This window comes from Macrobrachium rosenbergii, chromosome 48 (assembly GCF_040412425.1).
Source record: "Macrobrachium rosenbergii isolate ZJJX-2024 chromosome 48, ASM4041242v1, whole genome shotgun sequence".
Lineage (NCBI taxonomy): Eukaryota > Metazoa > Arthropoda > Malacostraca > Decapoda > Palaemonidae > Macrobrachium > Macrobrachium rosenbergii.
Window position 1 is genome coordinate 28,829,253 of NC_089788.1, and position 20,084 is coordinate 28,849,336.

Here is a 20,084-nt window from a genome sequence, read left to right on the forward strand (position 1 = left end):
CCTAGGGAAAATTTAAAAATTCTAGAATTAAATTCGTTATTTTCTTAACAAGAGTGAGGAACTAATATTCAGAAGTTTATTAAAAATATGCATCCGTATTGCCTTATAACGTTAGTTTCCCATAGTCTACCACTCTAGTTAGACTCGCTAGACTTACCATTATTTTGTAATTATTTACCTCCCTCCCTGTCCCTTGAAACTCCTTCTCTTTCTCTTTTTTTTTATTTTCCCTTAAATCTGGGAGGGAATTTTACTCATAGATGCAAGGGGGGCGTGGAGGGAAGGACCAGCTCTTAGAGGGGGCGTGGTAATAAAAAGGTTGAGAACCACTGATCTAATACAATTGTGGAAATGAGATCGGCTATTAGATCTCTAATGGAAAAAAATATGAGTAATGAAAGTACAGTAAGAAGTGAGTGTTGTGAATGTTGAGGAGGTGGCTGTCCGTCCCACCAGTGCTCCTAGACGAAGGTCACTGTCCCGCTCCCCCGCACAGGGGAGAAGACATACCAGAGGTCCAAGGGAGGCTGGTGGGATTTGCCCACGAAAGTCGCCCCCTCTGTTGAGCCTGTCGTTCGTTCCCAGGCTCCGACTAAACGTCATTGCAAAGGCATTCTAGTGCATCAGCTTTCATCAGAATTGGAAGCTTCCAGCCAGCGCAAGAAGCTTCCATATCGCTACTCTGTTTCTTTGCGCCCACTCAAGAGACATGCGGATCTTGGCAACATCTCCCCCTGGCTGTCAAGAGGTACAGGGAGGCTAGCCCACAACCTTCCTGCAGTTTTCAGGACCAGCCTGATTCTCCAGCTCATCATCTTCATTTGTTGAGAGACAGCCCTGAGCGCTATAAGCGTTCTAAGCACCAGACTTCTTCCGAGTGCCCAGCCCCCGCCGACTCATGCCAGATTTCCTCTGATGAGCGCTCGGCGCTGGCCGTCTCACACCAGACTTCAGCTTTTGAGTGCCTGGCGCCAACTCCCAACCTTTTGACACCAACAGCCGAGCGCCCAGCCTCTGCTTCTGTGCTCCATGCTCCTCCTTCTCTTACGCCGTCATCCTCAACGGTTCAAGAAGATTCGTTAGCCCCACTCAAGCGTCAATATACCGAACTTATGGTTTTTTTTTTTTTGAAGAAATCCTCTTCTGCTCCAGAGTTCAAGGATGAATCCTTGTCTCCTATCGTTTCAGAGGAGGAAGAGGTTGTTCAGGAGACGGTCCCCTCTCCTGCTTACTCATCTCTTCTGCATTTCCTCCTAGATAGTTTTCCTGATTTCTTCGTTCCTGCTTCGCTTACTTCTCCAGCTTCTACCTTCCTCATGAGAAAGCAGTTGTCAGAGGGTACCAGGTTACCCAGGCTAGTTCTTTCCTCCTCCTCGAAGAAGGCTCTCAGAGAGTTCATGATTGGCTGGCCGCTAAGAGAGGACAGGGCAAAGCGACATTCGCTTTTCCGCCCAGCAAATTATTAAAGATGAGGTACTCGTTCTATGCCACCGGGGAAGCTCCTTCCTTGGGAGTTTCTGCCTCCTCCCAAGGGGACTTCTCTGGTCTGGTGGATTCGGCTCGTAGAACAGCCTTTTCTACGGCCAAGATAATGTTTTCCTCATCTGAACTGGATCATCTTATCAAGAAAATTTTTAAGGTGTTTAGATTTTTAGTTTTCTCGATTGGACCACCAGAGAGCTAGTGAGGAGGATTGAAGACTGTCCTGATCTCGCCGAAGACTTTGCCTCTGGTTGGCTGGGAGGTCTTTTGTGCTCAGATATGGCAGTTAGAGATGGCTCTTTAGAACTCGCCTCCCTCTTTTCTATGGGCGTCCTTAAAAAGAGGGAGCTCTGGTGTTCTTTCACCTCAAAAGGAGTCTCGCTGACACAGAAGTCAGCTCTACTCTTCGCTCCTTCAAATAGGTCTCACCTCTTCCTGCAAATCACTGTGAAGGAGATTCTTTCAGACTTGCAGAGGAAGTCCATCACTGACTTGTTGGCACAGTCCACTAGGCATCTGAGGGAGCCTGTGCCTTCCATGTCGAGATCATTCTCCCCTCTACAGCCTCAGCCCTTTCGTGGAGGGAAGACAAAAACCAAGTCTAGACCCAGATCAAACTTGCGACCTCCTACGAAGTCCATTAAGAGGTCTTCCTTCAAGACCAACCCCAAGAAGTGAGAAGTTAGTCCTCTGCGCTCAAGTAGGAGCCAGACTTCTACTTTATTGGAAGGATGGGAGCACAGAGGAGCGTATCCTTGGGTGATCAAGGTTCTCAAGGAGGGCTACATCATTCCTTTCGTGAAGACTCCTCCCTTAGTTACATCTCCAATTGCCTTGACAGCGTATTCAAAAGGTTCCACAAAGTTTTTGGCCCTCTCTCTGGAAGTCGAATCCTTTCTGAAATTCAAGGGAGCAGTGGAAGAAGTGCTAGATCTCCACTCAGGAGGTTTTTACAATCGCCTTTTTGTGGTTCCGAAGGCCTCGAGGGGGCTGGAGGTCCGTTCTGGACATCATTGCCTTGAATGTGTTCGTACCAAAGACAAAGTTTCATATGGAGACTGTTCGCTCAGTCATGTCCTCAGTACAACAGGGGGACTGGATGGTCACCCTGGATATGCAGGATACGTATTTACACGTCCCCTTTCATCCAGACTCTCTGAAATTTCTACGCTTCGTTTTTCAGGACAGAGGACTACAGTTACTTGCCCTATGTTTCGGTTTGTTGACGACCCTCAAGTTTGGAGGACTTGAGAAGAACTCTTCGCCTGACACAGGAGTTAGGCATTCTCATAAACGAAAAGAAATCTCTTATGACACCGACTCAGGAGCTTCCCTATTCAGGGATGATACTGCGGACTTTTCGGGCTTTTCTGTCGCCCAAAAGTCAAAAACTGCCTTCAGACTGTCAGTCAGTTCCTTGCTCTTCCTTCCTGCATGGCAGTGCAGTGGATGAGTCTGTAGGGACCCTCGCTTCAGTAGAGCAGTTTGTAAAAGTCTCCGGAATATGGACTACGGTACAACAGAATTCTCACATCAACGTAAAGGAACTGAGAGCAATTCACTGGGGCCTTCAGTCTTTGTCAGATCTAGTCTGCGGCAAGAAGATAGTAATGCATGCAGACAACACCACTGCACTTTCTTACATTTGCAAACAGGGGCACTCATTCCTTCTCACTGTACGAGACGGCGAGGGATCTCCTTCTGTGGGCGGAGGAGAATCAAGTCACTCTTGTCACCTGGTTCATTCAAGGGAGAATGAACGTTATTGTGGTCGTATTAAGCCGCCTCAAACAGGTCCTTCCAACTGAATGGACCTTAGACCTAATAGTCTGCGACAATCTTGGAAACTATGGGGCAGGCCCACAGTGGATCTTTTCGCAACGTCGAGAAATCACTGTCTTCCACTCTTTTGCTCTCCAGTCCTGGATCCTCAAGCATGAGGCACGGACGCTTAGATGTGTACGCCTTCCTTCCCTTCGGAATGATCAGGGAGGTAATCAACAAGCTGTCTACGCATCAGAACACCTCCATGACCCTAGTTGTTCCCTTTTGGCCAAACAAGGAATGGTTCCCAGACTTGATTCGACTCCTGGTGGATTACTCAAGACTCCTTCCACAAAAATGGTCTGCTCTGGCCCAGACAGGCTTCAGACCGTCAAGCGTCTCATCAGAGCAAAAGACTTTTCAAGACAGGCTGCAGAGGCAATTGCGAGGTGCGGACGAGCGTCTTCTACAAAGCTCTACCATTCAAAATGGGCAGTCTTCAGAAGGTGGTGCAGCCACTATAACGTCTTTTCTTCTGAGACATCTGTAAGTCAAATAGCTGATTTTTTTTATATTCCTAAAGTTTGTCAGGAAGCTGTCGACCTCTACCATCAAAGGGTATAGGTCAATGCTCAGCTCAGTCTTTAAACACGGAGGAATGGATCTGTCTTCTAGTCAAGATATCAGCGACTTGATCAAATCCTTCAATACATCTAAGAAAGAAAGTTCTTCCAGCGTCTCTTGGAACTTAGGCATTGTACTGAAATGGCTTTCAGGTCCTCATTTTGAACCTCTCCATTCTGTTTTCCTCAGGAATCTCACCAAGAAGACTTTTTAGTGGCTCTTGATACTGCCAAATGTATTAGTGAGTTACAAGTGATAGACGAGAGTAGGTTTTGCACAAGGGGATGCAGTCTGCTCTCTCTCTCTTTGTTTCTTTGCAAAAAATGAGGACCCTTCCAAACCCTGGCCTAGATCCTTCGTCATCAAGAATCTTATGGATGTCTTAGGACCTGAGGAAGAAGAAAGACTCCTCTGTCTTATGAGGTGTCTCAGGTACTACCTTCACGGGACGGAAAAGATTAGAGGACCTTCGAGCAACCTCTGGTGCTCTGTAAGAAACCCAGTTCGCCCACTCTCCAAAAAATGCCATATCCTTTTTTCTGAGAGAGTTGATATCAGAAGCACACTCAGATCCAGGAGGAAGCCTTTCTGTTAGTTAAGGTTAAGGCTCACAAAATTAGGGCAGTTGCAACTTCCCTCGCATTTAGACATAACTTGTCTCTACAATCTTGCAGTCAACGTTCTGGAGATGCAAGTCCATATTCGCCTCAGACTACCTCAAGGACATCGAGACCGTGTTTGAAAATTGTAACACTATAGGACCTTTATCTGTGGCTGGCATGGTGCTGGGAGAGGAAGCATAGGGAACTCTCTGTTCCTTTGCTATCCACTCACCTTGAATGCTATAGAATTCTGTACATACATCTACAATATCAAAGAGGGCTAGGTACCAAATCTACCAGCACACATTAAAAGAGGAAACCTTTGTTCTTGAGTTTTCCATCACAACCCTAGAACCAATTCAGATGCTATTTGCCTCAACCAGCTTGTGTATCATAACCTTGCCAGATGTCTTGCATTTCATCACTTGCACTCATAGCCTCAAACCTAAAGAACTGTCTGCCTTACTGTATCTCGGCTATTACGAATCGCCCCAACACGTTTGAACATAAGTTAGGTAAATTACTATATATCTTACCAGATAAGTATTATGTGATGCCCCTGGTCATTTCAGTAATCCTAATTCATGGTGTAATTTTAATTTAATCTGACACCTTTTATTCAGTTCTGAAACTTGATCCAACTTTGTTTGTATTGCAATTAGTTTTTAAGTCCACATGAGTCAATGTTATCATCTTTTGATATTCTAAGATTGTCCTGACAGTCTGATGTAGGACCTTGCTCTGGGTTTGGCACTTCATATGGCAAGTAGTTTGGCATATTCTTCACATACTTTCTCTTCTCCACACAAACAACATTGAATATTCTTCTATTTTTTTTCCCCATCCTTGTCAAAATTCATTTTAGGTTATGAAACTTGAAATTTGTTAATTACCAGTCAACAGCTGCTAGAAGCTAGAGAAATTGGTTGTTTTGAGTTTGTCAGTTAAGCCTTGTGCAACTTGTAAAGAGATAGTGGCTCCAACTTTTAAAAGTTAGTTCTCAGAACAAAATGGCCCCCAGTACCCAGCAGCCTTGATTATGTGTGAGGTACAAAGAATTTCTTGGTAAAAACAAAATAAGGTGACTCATTAAAAAGAATAGTGTGAATACTGGGACAATGGTGGGAAAAGTAAGGAAATGCTGACGTGAAGAAGCACTGACATATATTGTGTTAACAAGGTTAGGTATGATGAAGAAGCACTGACATATATTGTGTTAACAAGGTTAGGTATGAAGGGACTGTCCAGTGAACCACTGACATTGACTTAAAGAAATATAAATTCGGATGAAATGGCAGCGAGACTGCAGACGAGTCTACATGCTCCAACTGTGTCTGGTGGGCAAACAGAATTGCTATAATCATATATGGTGGGTGGCTGGCATTCAGGTGAAATGTTTGTCATCAGTGGCAAATGAATGTAGTGTCCATGTTCCTCATGAGCAAATTTTGCCTGATGGTATGGGCATGAGCAACATCTCATCTATACTTTGTCTGCTGGACTGGTAGTGTATGGAATTGACTAGTAATGCTGCAGAAATGACACATAAAACATTAGAAGTGAGCGTGTCCATTGGACACTGTTGTACCATGTAGACGCACCTTAAGACATTAGGGAGTAGGCTTATTAGGCAAGGGTAAAATGGCTGAAGATTGATGTAATGGGACTGGGGTGAATAAATGAAAGAGTAATGAAGATTGAAATGATCTGATAAAGAAAGTGGTCTTGGTTTTATTGCCATGATCAGGGAGATCAGAATAAGCAAGAATTTTCTAGGATACCTGCCAATACAGAATGCACAATCAGATGGGATCCCAACAAGAAAATACCATGTCTCGAGGACAGTATGATAGCATGGGTAGATATAATGTGGGAGAAAGAAATATGGAGGGAGAAGCATCACAGTATTCAAATTTTGCCAAGGATTAGAGTTCTTGACAATGTTTAAGCCCAGAGAGCAGTTACCATAGAAGAGTGGAGAAACTGAAACATATTTTATTATTAATATCTGTGGACAGCTTCAAAGAAAAGGTTTTATGGTTTTACAGGGTGAGGCATAGATTTAAATGGAGAAACCGAAACATTTTATTACAGTATCAAAAAAACTGGACAGCTTCAAAGAAAATTAGGTTTTGGAAACTAATTAATGGTGAGAGCTAGAAAGATGAAAAAATAACCAGTCAAAAACATAAAAAATGAAAAGAGTAAAAAAAAAATACAAACTCAAGAGTAGTTTGTAGAAACCATTGAAAGAGGGCATACAAAGGCAGCTTAGTAGTATGTGGGATTACACTGGTGAAGGGGTTTAGATAGAGATGTACAAAGAGAAACCAAGAAGAAGTAGAGATCCTTGAAGCTTTGGCCAAGGACAGGTAGGGATGAGGATTGAGGTACATACGGGGAAAAGGAGGAGGGATGCTAAAAGGGAGATGGTAAAAGCAAAGAATTGTAGAGATGAATGAAATCAGAATCTAAACAGTAGAGGAATAGACAAAATACTTTTGATGGCAAAGTGGATTTTGGCATGAAAAAGGAACCAAAAGAGATGACAACAGCTGAATAGGTTACAAGGTCCCTCACGAGGATGAAAGATGGAAAAACCCCAGGACCATCTTGAATGAAAAGCAAGTTCATAAAAGCTGCAGGTATACCTGGCATCCATACGCTTATGAGAAAAGAGTAAAACCTTGCTTCTCGAACACAGTCTGTTCCAGAAAGTGAGCTGAAAACCAAATTGTTAAAGAACTAAATCAGTTTTTTCCTTTAAAAAAAATGTAACATTGAATTAATCCATTCATGACCCACAAATTACATGTAAAGCTTTTCAACCTGCAGATTACACTTTATGGTTATGCAACCATTCTAAAACCCTTAAAAACAATATAAAAGGGATTTTGACAAAGGAAAAATCTATTTCTGGAGAGGGGACCGTGTCACCCGGTGAAAAAGTCCATTCAGCACTTATTTCTAGGTAATTCCGTTGCTAGATACCAGAGAAAGCTAAATGAAATGCTGGAGTTACTACCCCCAGAGCGAGCTCCATTAGATGGAGTCGTATATGGAAAAGGGTGAACTATAAAAACACGGAACCTTATCCTATAGAGATCCCAAAGTCAAAAGTCCCACAGAGAGGTGCCGTTACAAACCCATGCACCACTCGCGGACAGTACACAAATCACCGCTAGCTGCATTCCATGAAAGCAACACCCCACCAGAATGATGTTTATGGGGGGGGACACGACACATGACAGAGGTGGGTCACCGGGTGACACGGTCCCCTCTCCAGAAATAGATTTTTCCTTTGTCAAAATCCCTTTTCTGGACCCGATTTGTCAAAATCCCTTTTCTGGATCGGGTCCCGTGTCAGCCGGTGAAAAATTAACAGAGAAATAAATATCATTCTTAAACTGCAAGAGATAACAAAATGTAAGGGGAACAGAAGACCAAAGGTCCACCAAAAAATTTTAATTGCTAGCAATAATAACAAATAATGTACAAATGTAACTGATTGGAGCTTAAAATTAACATGACAATATAAAAAATATACTTAAACAAAATAACTATACAAAATTGAAAACATTATAACATAAATGTATCAATTAGACAAATATACAGATAACACAGTCAGGTGAGAAAGTCAAGGTACGCCTGACTGAAATGACTGTAAGGGGATAACTGAGGCAGTGGAGGAAGAATTGACTAGGAATCAGAAAGGGTACCAGAGGGAGGGACAACGTTTCCTGCCGCGACTGCTGAGAATTTAAGAGCTTCTAAGGATTTCAAATAGTGACGTTTGAAAACCAAGGGTGACTTCCAACCAGTGTATTTGGTAAGATCCGTGAAATTCATGTAATGGAAGTAGTTAATGGAGGTGGCCACAGCTCTAATATCATGAACTCTTGGGACTGAGTCAGGATTAGCCTGCTTGATAAAGGATTTATTGTCTAATAGCAGACATAGAGATATTACCCCCCCCTTCCCTGATAAAGAGAGGCCCAGATGAGATGTGAGAGGACCTGTCTAAATAAGCCCTCAATGTATGAACTGGACACAGGGACAGGTCTTGAGGAAGGGGGAGAATTTTCCAAGCGACCACCTATTCTATGGATCTTCATTTTTGGCTAGGAACTTAGGGTGAGGAATCAGCAAAACCTTCCCTGATGGAAGGAAGTCAACATGGTTGGGTTCCCTAGAGAGTGCAGACAGCTCTGAAATTCTAGCACCCGAAGCTAGGCTAACTAAGAACAACGTTTTCCTCAATAAGGAAAGGTAGGGACAAGACTGATTATCGATATCTGAGGATAACTTCAACACGTCATTCAAAAACCAGGAAACCGTATGTGGACGGATTACTGGTCTCAGTCGGGCACAGGCCTTAGGGATGGAAGAAAAGTAAGGATCTGTGAGGTCAATTTTGAAACCGTACAAAAATACTTTTCGTAAAGCCGACTTGACTGTAGTAACAGTACTAGAGGCTAAACCCTTCTCAAACAGTGATCTAAAAAAGGAGATTGCCAAATTTATGGTCATCACTGTAGCCTCAGATTCTTTCAAAAAGAGTGCTAGCTTCTTAATTGCTGAGTCATACTGCCGAAGAGTGGAGACCCGCTTATCTGATTCCAAGAACATGGTTTTGACAGGATCAACATTAGCATCCCTTTGAGCCGCAAATTTCATAAAGTCCACAAAGCCAGGGCATTTTGAATTTTTGAGGAAGCTGACACAGTCTGAATTTGTACTACTTGTGTTAGTTTCGGACTGGGGATTTGGATGTGGCGGTTTCAGTTCCAGCAGAAGTGGAAACCAGCTGCTCTTTGGCCAGTAGGGAGCCACTAGAGCTACTTGACCCTTGAATGTCCTGAGTTTGTGAAGGACCTTTAACAACAAGTTTACTGGAGGGAACAGATAAATCTTCTTCCACCTGTTCCAATCCAATGACATTGCGTCCGTGAAAAGAGCTTGAGGGTCCAGGTTGGGAGCTACGTAATGAGGAAGCTTGTTGTTGAGCTTGGTTGCGAACAAATCTACCTCCAGGCCCGGAACTTGGTTGCAGATCCAATTGAACGAGGCCCTGTCTAGGGACCACTCCGACTCGAGGGGAGTTGTCCTTGATAGAGAATCCGCCACGACGTTCTGGACCCCTGCAAGATGAGTGGCAGACAGGTGCCACTTGTTCTTGCACGCCAAGGAGAAAAGTGCAATCATTACCTGGTTGATCCGGCTGGATTTTGAACCTCCCCTGTTTATGCAGTGGACTATCGTGGCGCTGTCCAGAACCAGCCTTATATGAATCTTCTTGGGGGGAAGAAGCTTCTTTAAAGTAAGGAAGACCGCCATGGCCTCCAGAACGTTTATATGGAACTGGCGGAACATGGGGGACCAAGTCCCCTGCACTTCTTGGTGTTGAGAATATCCTCCCCACCCGCTTAGGGAGGCGTCTGTGTGGATAACCAACGCCGGAGGAGGAAATTGCAGGGGGACTGACTTGGACAGGTTCTTGACAGTCGGCCAAGGCCGGAGTCTCTTTTTCAAGATGGGAGGAATCAGAGACACCTTGTCTCTGAGGCTGATATTTGCTCGACTCCGCCACACTGTTGATATCTTTCAGTTTTACCTTCAGCAACAGATCTGTCACTGAAGCGAACTGAAGGGAGCCCAAAACTCTTTCTTGGGCCCGTCGAGAGGCTCGTTTGGACTTGAGAAACTATCTAGTTGCTCTGGCTATCTCTTTCCTCTTGGGAGGAGGAAGAGAGAGCTTGTGAGAATTCAGATCCCACTGGATTCCTAGCCATTGAAAACAACTGCTTGGAACCAGGCGGGACTTCTCCCTGTTTACACGAAAGCCCAAAGATTCTAGAAAGTCGACCACCACGGATGTAACCCTCCGGCATTCCTCGACGCTGGATGCCCAGATGATCCAGTCGTCTAGATACGCGGCCAGCGTAATCCCTGGAGACCGGAGTTGTTGTACGACCGTGTCTGTCAACTTGGTGAAAATCCTTGGGGCTATGTTGAGGCCGAAAGGCATCACCTTGAAGCAATATGCCTGCCTTCCGAGCCTGAACCCCAGAAAGGGGGAGAACCTTTCGCAACCGGGACGTGATAATAGGCGCCGGAAAGATCTAAAGAGGTGGTTACGGCTCCACGGGCAGTAGGGTCCAAACTTGGGAGACTGTAAGCATCCAAACTTGTCGCAATGAATGTAGGAATTCAGACGGACAAGTCCAGAATTACTCTCCGCTTGTCGGAACCCTTCTTGGGAACACTGAAGAGCCTGCCTTGGAACTTCAGTGTCCTCACTTTCCTTATAGCCTGTTTCTGCAAAAGATCTTCGACAAAGTCCTCGAGATCCTTGGTCGGAGCCTGATAAAACTTGACTGGTGGAGGGGACCGTCGACCCAACTCCAACCTAGGCCCTTTGAAACTATACTCTGAGCCCAGGGACAGAAGGTCCACCGGTCCGAAAAAGTGGTACAGCCTCCCACCCACAGGATGTATGTCATCGGTCCTGTGTTTGCTTCCTCCCTCTGGAGCCTCTACCTCCTCTGTTCCTGGGAGAGGAGCGGGGGCTCCTCTTCCCCTAACATAGCCTGTTGCCTCTGGTTGACTGCCTAGAGCGAAATTTCCCCTGGCTTTCATATGCAGCATTGAAAGCCGGGAGGAGACGAGGAGGGGGCAGCAAGAGACTGATGTGACGGGTTCACCAGGACATACTGAGGCGGAGGCTGGGAGGAAGAGGTTGAAGGCTGATCTTGTAAGGGAACCTGGACGAAGGACTGAGCCGGGAGGCGTTTGAAATGTTTAAATTTCTTGCTGGACTTTGGGAAGGCCCGGCAAGATCAGACTGCTTCCGTTTATAGGGCAGACCCCAACGAACGGAGACTCTGATTGACCCTAGCCGCCTCAGATAAGACTGCGTCAACTTCTTCTTGTGGGAAAAGATTAGCTCCCAGATAGAACTCTTCAGAAGCTTATTCGGTTCATGTCGAACTGTGGCTGCCAAAAGATATGCTTTCGGCAGGCCAGTCGGGCAGTCATAAAGTCAAACATGTCTTGTTGAAAACTCGCCAAGAGAGATTTCGTCAAGACCTGGAACAAAGAATCTTCCCTATAGACCAAAGAAGTTGCTTCTGCTAACGTTAAGGAGTTCAAAGACCTGGCGAGCCTATCCTTAGTATCAGCCTCTGCTTTCAGGAGCGACTCCGGGATCTTAGGGAGCTGCTCACTGAACAGATCAGAAGCGCAGTCTGGGTCAAGCCGAGTCACCAGAACGTATCAGGGCTCCCTTTAGAACTCGGTGCCCCGGGAAAGATGAGAGATGTCGGGTCCGTCTCTCCGGAGATGAGGAGGGGTTTACCTTCCAAGCAAGCCTGACTAGTCAGAGAGGCCACTTTCAAGTACAAGGAGGAAGGAGAACATCACTTGAGTGAACATAGTGAACACTCCCTTGGCTGGTGTAAGCTTAGTGTTCTCCGCTTGCCACTCCGTAAGTGTCCTCATCAAAGACGACTGGGCTTGGTCCCTAGGATAGATAACGGTCTCCTTAGGGACTTTATCAGACCTGTTCCAAACCTCCCCTTTCAGCCTGGCAAAACCTGTGTAGGGGGATGTCAGGTCCGGAGGATAGAATTCCAACTCTTCCACTCTCCTTGTGCCCAAACCCTCTATGGTGAGAGTACTTTCGTACTCGGGAGCATAAAGGGCCAGACGCCGAGGATTCCCCAGATCGAAGGGAGGGAGAGTGGAAGGGTCAGGAACAGAATGAGACCTAGAACGAGCTCCGCCATCGGCCAGTCCTTGGATGAATTCCTGTTGTGACTCCACCTTCTCCGAAAGAGACTGAAAAGAATTGGCAAGACCAGAAAGCTTGCTTTCTACCCTCACGTCGATTCTCTCAAGGAAATGCTCGAAGAAAGAGTCCGGATCCAAAGCAGGAGGAGGGGGAACCACTTGACGCGACTGAGACTCTGCTTGTGACCCGGAGGGGAAGGCTGTACTCATTGACGGAACGGGGCTCGCCGCCCGTGCCGCCGCCGGAGGGACCTCAGACCGACCTGCTGGAGTAGGTAAGGTTTTCTTCCTGACAGACTTCACCTTCGGGACAATAGATCCAGACATGCCCGATTTAGAGAAACCTTTAAAAGAGGAAACGGTGGAAGAAGGAGAGCTAAACAGTGAAGAACCTGCCTCACTTACCCCCTTACCTGCTTGATGCTCCGGGACAATGTTCAGAGATTCAAGGCCAAGGTCAAGATCCGCCGCGTCTTCAGAAACGCCACCGCTCAGGGCCGAACCATCTGGAGAGGGCTGGGTCAACTCCCGAATCCCGGCAATCAACGGAGCAGCAACATCGTCGGTGACTGAAGCTGTGATCCAAGCGCCGGGAAAAAGGACATTGCAAATGTCCTTCGAGAGTATGTAGGGATTGCCAACTCCTACGTTGCGTCCGAAGCCGCTAACCCAGACTTTAAGGGCCTGGAGCGAAGCATCACGAGACTTGCGGTCAGCCTGCCGGAAGAAAAACATTATTGCAGTTTACCGAAGGTGGGGGAAATCGGAAAATCGTATAAAATACAGTTTGGCTAAAAAGGAAAGATGCATGACAACCTACCGAATCATCGATAGCTTGCTCGTAAAGAGCGTAGCAAACATCACATCCGTCAGGGTGCCAAACAATGAGATCCCCTACGTGGACCGCACACCCGGAGTGGGACCGACAAACTTCGTGGCCGCTGGCCTGGTGGAGGGCTGCGGAGCACCCCTGTTCTTGGCAACACACCACCTGTAAAAGTATGAGATTATGAGTACACCGTGTAAGGTGCCGGAGTAGTGTGCCGGAGCAACACATTAGTATATAAAATAAAACCGTGAAACCTGCCGGAATGATCCGGAAGGTAACCGGGTTCAAATAAAATCTCATACAAAATAAATACTGTATAATAAACATAATAAATATACCGGAACTAGCTGGAGTAACATGCCTTAAAAGTAAGTGACGGATACAAAATAAAATGGGAAGGTTAAAACTGTCTGGAGTAAGCGCATTCCCGGCAACTAAGAATGAAATCCTGAAACTAGCGATAACGGAAGACCGTTAAACACTAGAACCGCCGGAGCGGGAAGCAAGGAATGCGCTCGAATAACAGAAAAGCAGACAGTGGTTAGCTAAAGGAAGGGAACGTCAAAGGTCCGGACACGAAGACAGTCAGGTGGAAAACACTAACTGGCCACGAGAAAAGGACTAAACCGGAGTGTCGTCAGATTAAACGACACGCCGGAGATGACGTACGGAGGGGAGGGATGAATAGACCAGGAGAAAGAACCGTAAAGAAGCGACCAGAGAGTGGGAATGCACAATCCGGGCGCTCCGGGTCCTCACGTCCACTCGCTGACTGAGACAGCTACCCAGCAAGCGCGAGAGAAGCAGGAGAGGGAGATGAACAGCCTCCATGGTCAGAAGTGGGGGGAGAGAGGAGGCAAAGAAGGCCAAAGATGGTGGACGGGAGAGGGGGAAGCTCTCCCGGCCACCAGCAGTCCCAGGAGGGGGTATAGGCTGGTAAAGTCAGAGACCGTACCAAGGACAGGCCAAACAATGCAGAGGAAGGGGACACAGGCTATAGGCTAACAGGAAAGGAATGCTCCCAAGCCTTGATAAGTTAACGAGACTGAAAATGAATCAAGGGGAGAGAGAGCACTCGGGAGGGGGAAGGGGTAAGGGTGTGTCGACATAACCAATAACTGGAAACTAACCTTAAGAAATGACAAAACTAGGGTAGGCTACGTGATGTCCCTCGCTATCCCAGCTTAACCAAGAGGCTTATTAGCCTAAGCAAAAAGCCGAAACAGGGAGAGGGAAGCTACACGAGATCCCTCGCTATTTCAGCTTAAACAAGAGGCTTATTAGCCTACGCGAAAAGCCGAAACAGGGGAAGGGAAAACAAAAGATGAAAAGACCCTAGGCAAAACTTAAGGAGAGCGCCGCATTGGAAAAACGTACACAAAACACAATGATGGACATGTGAACGAAACGAATGATCGACCACCCCCCCCCTTTTTCATGGAAAAAAGGGGGCAATAGCCTAACGCCCCAAAAAAGGTAATACTAAAGCTAACAACCAACCCATGATAAATGGATAAAAAAGCTAACAAAACAAATGTAAGAGGAGGACCATACCCAACCCGATGTGGACGTGAAGGGAAATGGCCGCCCTCTAACAAAAGAAATATCCATAATAATCAATAAATGTCAAATGCATCCGAACACAAGGGCAAAGATTAAACAAATAATCTTAACAGTACCAACAAAAATAAAATTCCCAGAAGCTAAGAGAAGTGAAGGGCAAAAATAAGGCATGTTAAGGAAATGATAAGAGGCGAATAGGCCCAAGGGGGAAGCCCGAAGCCTAAACGCCAGCCTTCACTCTCGAAGCAAAGGGATACAAAAGTCAATCAATCAAAATCACTAATTAGACTTCACGAATAGGAAAAATATCCTAAACATGAAGAGGAACAGTGAGAAAGATCGAAAAACAAGGCGACCCGAGTTCACGAACCACGCATGGAGGTCACGTGAGGCCGCGAGAGGAGATCGAGACGGGCGTTATAAATCCCTTAATTACTAGACTAAAGGGAAATAAGGAGCCTCAATCGCCTCAAATAAAAACGTAACACTGGTACTCAACTTTGTGAAGAAAGACCTTTATGAGGATGCCATAAAGATGCAAATAAGCACAAGATAAAAAGCACAACGAAAATACGTGTGACCGTAGGTGCTTCAACCATTCTAAAACCCTTAAAAACAATATAAAAAACCTTAAACTAACACAGTAAACTTACTGTATTTAATAAAATGGAAATTAAATATTACTTTGCTTCTATTTTAGGTAAATTGATAGTGAAGTTGAAGTGGCAAGGATTTTGAGGAAGGGGTCTCCTTCCGTGAAAACATCAGCAAACGATGTTCGGGGGTGGTTCTCTTAATTTTTGTCACTGGTAATAAGGTCAGAATTTGAAAACATGTGACCAAATTGACCTCATATTAACTGAAAGATGTTGCCCTCAAGTCCCTGGAAACATTCTCCTTGGGACCTTTGTTAGTTGCACAACAGGTGGCATAGTCACCAAAGCTCCTTTCATACACCCCTGGAAGGAAGCATCTCTGGCCAGATACATGCTGGATCAGGCAACACGTGTAGGGTAGGGGTTTAGGACTATAGTCTAACCTATTACTCATACTGGCTAGACTGAGTCATCTTCCAACTTGTACCACTCCTTATAGGATCACACATAGTTCTCCAAGAGTTTTCTTTTTTCAAGCAAGACTCTGCACAGTTTTGGCCCAAACTCAGGACCATGTCACTCTACCATCCCTGTGGCAAACTAAATGGAAGGTTACAGGAGATTTTGTATTCTCGGTAAACAAATCGGAGCCTTTTATCATATTCCCACCTCAGCCACCAACTTAGTCCTGATGCCAAAGGAAGAAGTGCTTGGTGATGGCAGGTGGGTGGGGATTATGCCACTCACCCCACTACAACGTTTAACTACCTTGTTAATAAGTTTCAGCGAGTTTCCAGCTCACACTGAGGAATGCTTGTATGTACAACACCCTGGGTTGTATACATGGGAATAATACAAATTACCGTACTTTAAAAATGTATATCGTTAGAGAGAGCAATATAATAAATTATATTATATAATACAGTATATAATATATGGGCACTGACAAAGGAAATGTAGATTTGGAAAAGGTGTGACCATTATGCTGTTGAGGTTTGTGACTGGAGTACAGTGGGAATATTTTCTTATAAATGAGGAATAGGCAGAGAAATGTGTTTAGAGGCTGTAAAAATAACATGTCTGAAAGATTACATAGATGGAACACACAATGAGAAAGGATGAGGAATAGTTAGTTAGAAAAACTGTAGATATCGAAGTAGTAAGGTGAAGACCTGTAGGAATGCCTAGAGAATCATGGAAAACTGGGATATATGAAGACCTAGACTTAATAGAGGTTCAGACAGAAAGTGCTAAAGACAATGGAGAAAACTCATTTCTTGTCTAGAACCATAAAAGGGAAAGTTGCTGTAAACTTGTTTTAAGATGAGCTCTGATACAGTAACTGCTAACTCTTAATGTGTCTTTTTCTCTGATGTTGTGGGTTTTTACACCTAATGTAAACCTGTTTCATACATCTTTAGCATGAAGATCAGTGTAATTTGATATTTTTATAAATGATTATGATTTTAAAAATTCCTGCGAAAGATTTATTTTTTATTAATGTAGTAATCATCCTGATTTTTTTTTCTTTATTTTTTTTGAAGAAGAGAGATCCTTAATTTGCTTTAGCTTTTGACTGTTAAAATGGTTTCTTATTTGAGCTTTGGAATTATTCAGAATTTTTTAAAATGCGTAATTGACTGGATAACCATGTACTGTGTACAGTATAAGTAAAACTTTGTACTGTACAGTGTAATGTTGCATACCCTGAATGAAATGAAACTGGGTGTATCCCATTACAGTATACACCTTGACCCACCTCATAGGATAGCTGACTGTCATGGTTTGTTGAGAATTTAAAAAATTTGTTGCAGTCGAGTTAGTAGCCCTAAAGTCTAGGTAATGCATTTCTTTGGAAACTTTAAGAAAGAAATGAATACACAACAAATAGAAGTTATGACAGATTTTTATTCGTACTTTGTTTACTTAATGTTGATATTTTTTGTATTTTGTTGCATCTTTATACTATATACCTGTTTTTATTTTTCAGAAATGGTACTCAAAGTCGATGACCGTGTTATGGCAAAATGGCCTGGTTCGTCCTTGTGGTTTGAAGGAAAAATAATGGATCTTAATGATATTGAATACCTAGTGCAGTTTAACGACGAAGGAAATTCTGAATATGTATTGAAACATAGAGATGTCAAGGTAAGATGAGAACTCTGCATTGTGGTTATTAATTTTGTTTATGTGTAAAGCACCGTGTGCAGTCTAAAAAACTGGGACCTTAGGCTGTTAACCTTACATGCTGTAGCTCTGTGTCTACAAATATTAGCTTTGCATGCCAGATGCAATTGTGTATTGTGCAACTTTTGTGATTTTGTTTCCTTTTATTCAAATAGTATTTCACTAGATTACAAATGATTATATTGAATATAATCTTCAACACTAAGTGATACTATGCATTAGTAGGCAATATTTGGGATACAAGCATGAACCGTATGGCTATACTGTACTGAACTTTTACAATATGTTATAAGTTATGGGTAGATCTACTATAGTTGAATGTATGGCAGTTAGTAGCAGAATAAATTAATGTTTCTTTTTATTTTTAAGTTTTTCAGTAGATATGCCTTTGAGCTTACATAGGTTACTAGGTAGCTAGTATGTGTAGCTCATGACCTTAAAAAATTTTGTAAGCTGCATCAGACCTCAAATTACTCATATTTTCAGCATTAAATTGGACCTCCCAGCATTTATAGGATAAGATTTTTCCTTACGTGTTAATATTGTACTATTGTGTTGCGTTGTCAGTACTATAGGTACTTATTTATACCCTTTTCTCATACATTTCATACAAAGTCAGCTAAATAGAAGAATGGTGTTAGATTTGGCATATAGTTCTAACACTTTAAATGGAAAACTCAGAAAAATTGGAGGTGATCATGGCAGGCGTAGGATTATTAAAAATCCACAATCAGCATCCCTTAAACAGCTTACGTGTATCACAGGTTATAAACACTTGGTAATGAACCTGGAATGTAGTCTTTCTGTCTTGTAATTTTGTTTGTTCCAAGGAAATACGAAACCATCGCCTTTCATTTAGGAATATTCCTCAGCGCAAGCTGGAATCAGTTGCTGAAACTTGGTAACAAGGCATTTAATTGGTTAAGAGGGAGAGTTGGGGAATGTACCTTATTCACCTGCTGTCACCAAGCACTTTTTTTTTTGGCTGCCATTAAGTGAGAAAGTCTTGCTGAACTCGTGTGGACTGCTAAGTTGGAACTTGTGTCGTGAGTGTTTTGTTTACTTTATGGAAAAATATTGTGCATAATGGAGATGATAAGGATATAAGCGAGTATATGTTGCCCTCCATTCCTTCTGATTAGGTTGATCCCTACCTTTACTTCTTTGTCAGGTTAGGATCTGCAGCTGTTGGAAAGGCTTTGGTAGATGAAGAAGGTGAGTAGTATTAGCCTACTACTCCCTCCTTCCCCACCCCTTCATATGTATGCAATTCTCGCAGCTGAGAGGGCGTTATATCTAGGAAGGTGAGTGATCTACATGCCTACTTATATCACATTGGCTGTTACCATCTGTGTGGTTGCGCCTGCAAGGAGTTCAGGATTGTTGATGTTCCAGTAGGAGTTGTCCTTTCTTTTTTTTTTCCCTTAAATCTATAACTGAAAACCCGTATGAACAGAGTCAGCAGACTATAAACCCAAGAGGGCTCCAAAGGGAATTAGCCTGCAGAGAGGCAAAGTTGTAGATACAGGTGATAAATAAATAAATGTGTGGGAATAGAAAATAAAACTGATACATCTAAATTCAGGAGGTGGATTTGCACCTCATTTAAACATTTAGAAATCAGAAGAATTGCAACTGCAATAGGCAAATTATTCCACATGATGTTTTAGCCGAAATAAAACTCCTAGTAAACCAAGGAGTATTAAACCTGATCCTAGAAAGCAACACATTGCAGTAGCACCTGCATATGCAACATAATGAACTCACTTTGCATATATGCCACAAGTCAATATTAAGAGTTGGCAAAAATAAACTTGACTGATGACTTAACTCAGTCCAAGAGTTTGAGATAGGTCAGCATCTGAAGACTACCCTGGAGAACACTACTCCAAACAGGGAAGAAGAAAGAGTTACAACACTTTGATATACTGTAATAGCTTCATTATAAAACCTTCAAAAAAATTCTGCATGATGCCAACTTTTTGAGAAACAGAGAAAAAAAATATTATGCACATGCTTCAGAAAGTCAGCTTTTTATCAAAAGTGTTACCTACAATCCTAAGAGAGTTACTGACATTTAAAACTGTATCATTTCAGGATGCAAAAGCAAAACTGGATTAACTCACTGTCATACTCTTGGTTAGAATGGTTAAGCTTCATGCTGCAAAGCTTGCTCCACTAATGAATAAGTGTGGGATCTCTTCAAGGATTGTGCAACCACGGACCTAAGGCGTTGAGTAGGAACAACAACTAGAAGAGTAGTGTCATGAGCATATGCAATCAGTTTTATCTCCAGACTTTGCCACATGTCAGTAGTATAGATAATAAAATAGTTAAGATCCAAGAACATTGCCTAGAGAAACTCCTAAATTTTCATTACTGATGCTAAGAGTGGCTATCAGCACAGACCCTTTGGGTTCTACCCATTAAAAATTCATTTAATTATTAATAAAATACCCACCAGTTCCCAAAAATCTTAACTTATAGATAAATGCTTTATGATCCACATGGTCAATGGCTGCATTAAAATCTAAACCAATTATGCATGCCTCTGCAAGTTGCCCTTTCAGGGTCCACCATGGTAACTGCTCCTGCAGAAGAGAGTAAGACATGAGTTGGGCAAGGTAAAGAAGCACAAATGCTTTC

General features: G+C 43.6%; 1 protein-coding gene across 4 annotated transcripts in view; it reads left to right on the top strand.

Moving 5' to 3' along the window:
- The window catches only part of LOC136831330 (delta(14)-sterol reductase TM7SF2-like), a 151,089-nt gene that overhangs the window by 44,162 nt on the left and 86,843 nt on the right, over window positions 1-20,084 (top strand). For all 4 annotated transcript variants that reach the window (XM_067091582.1, XM_067091580.1, XM_067091583.1 and 1 more), the window contains exon 2: window positions 17,242-17,399. In XM_067091582.1, the coding sequence (XP_066947683.1) occupies window positions 17,244-17,399 (156 nt within the window). In that variant the 5' untranslated portion in view covers window positions 17,242-17,243. The remainder of the gene's footprint in view (window positions 1-17,241; window positions 17,400-20,084) is intronic.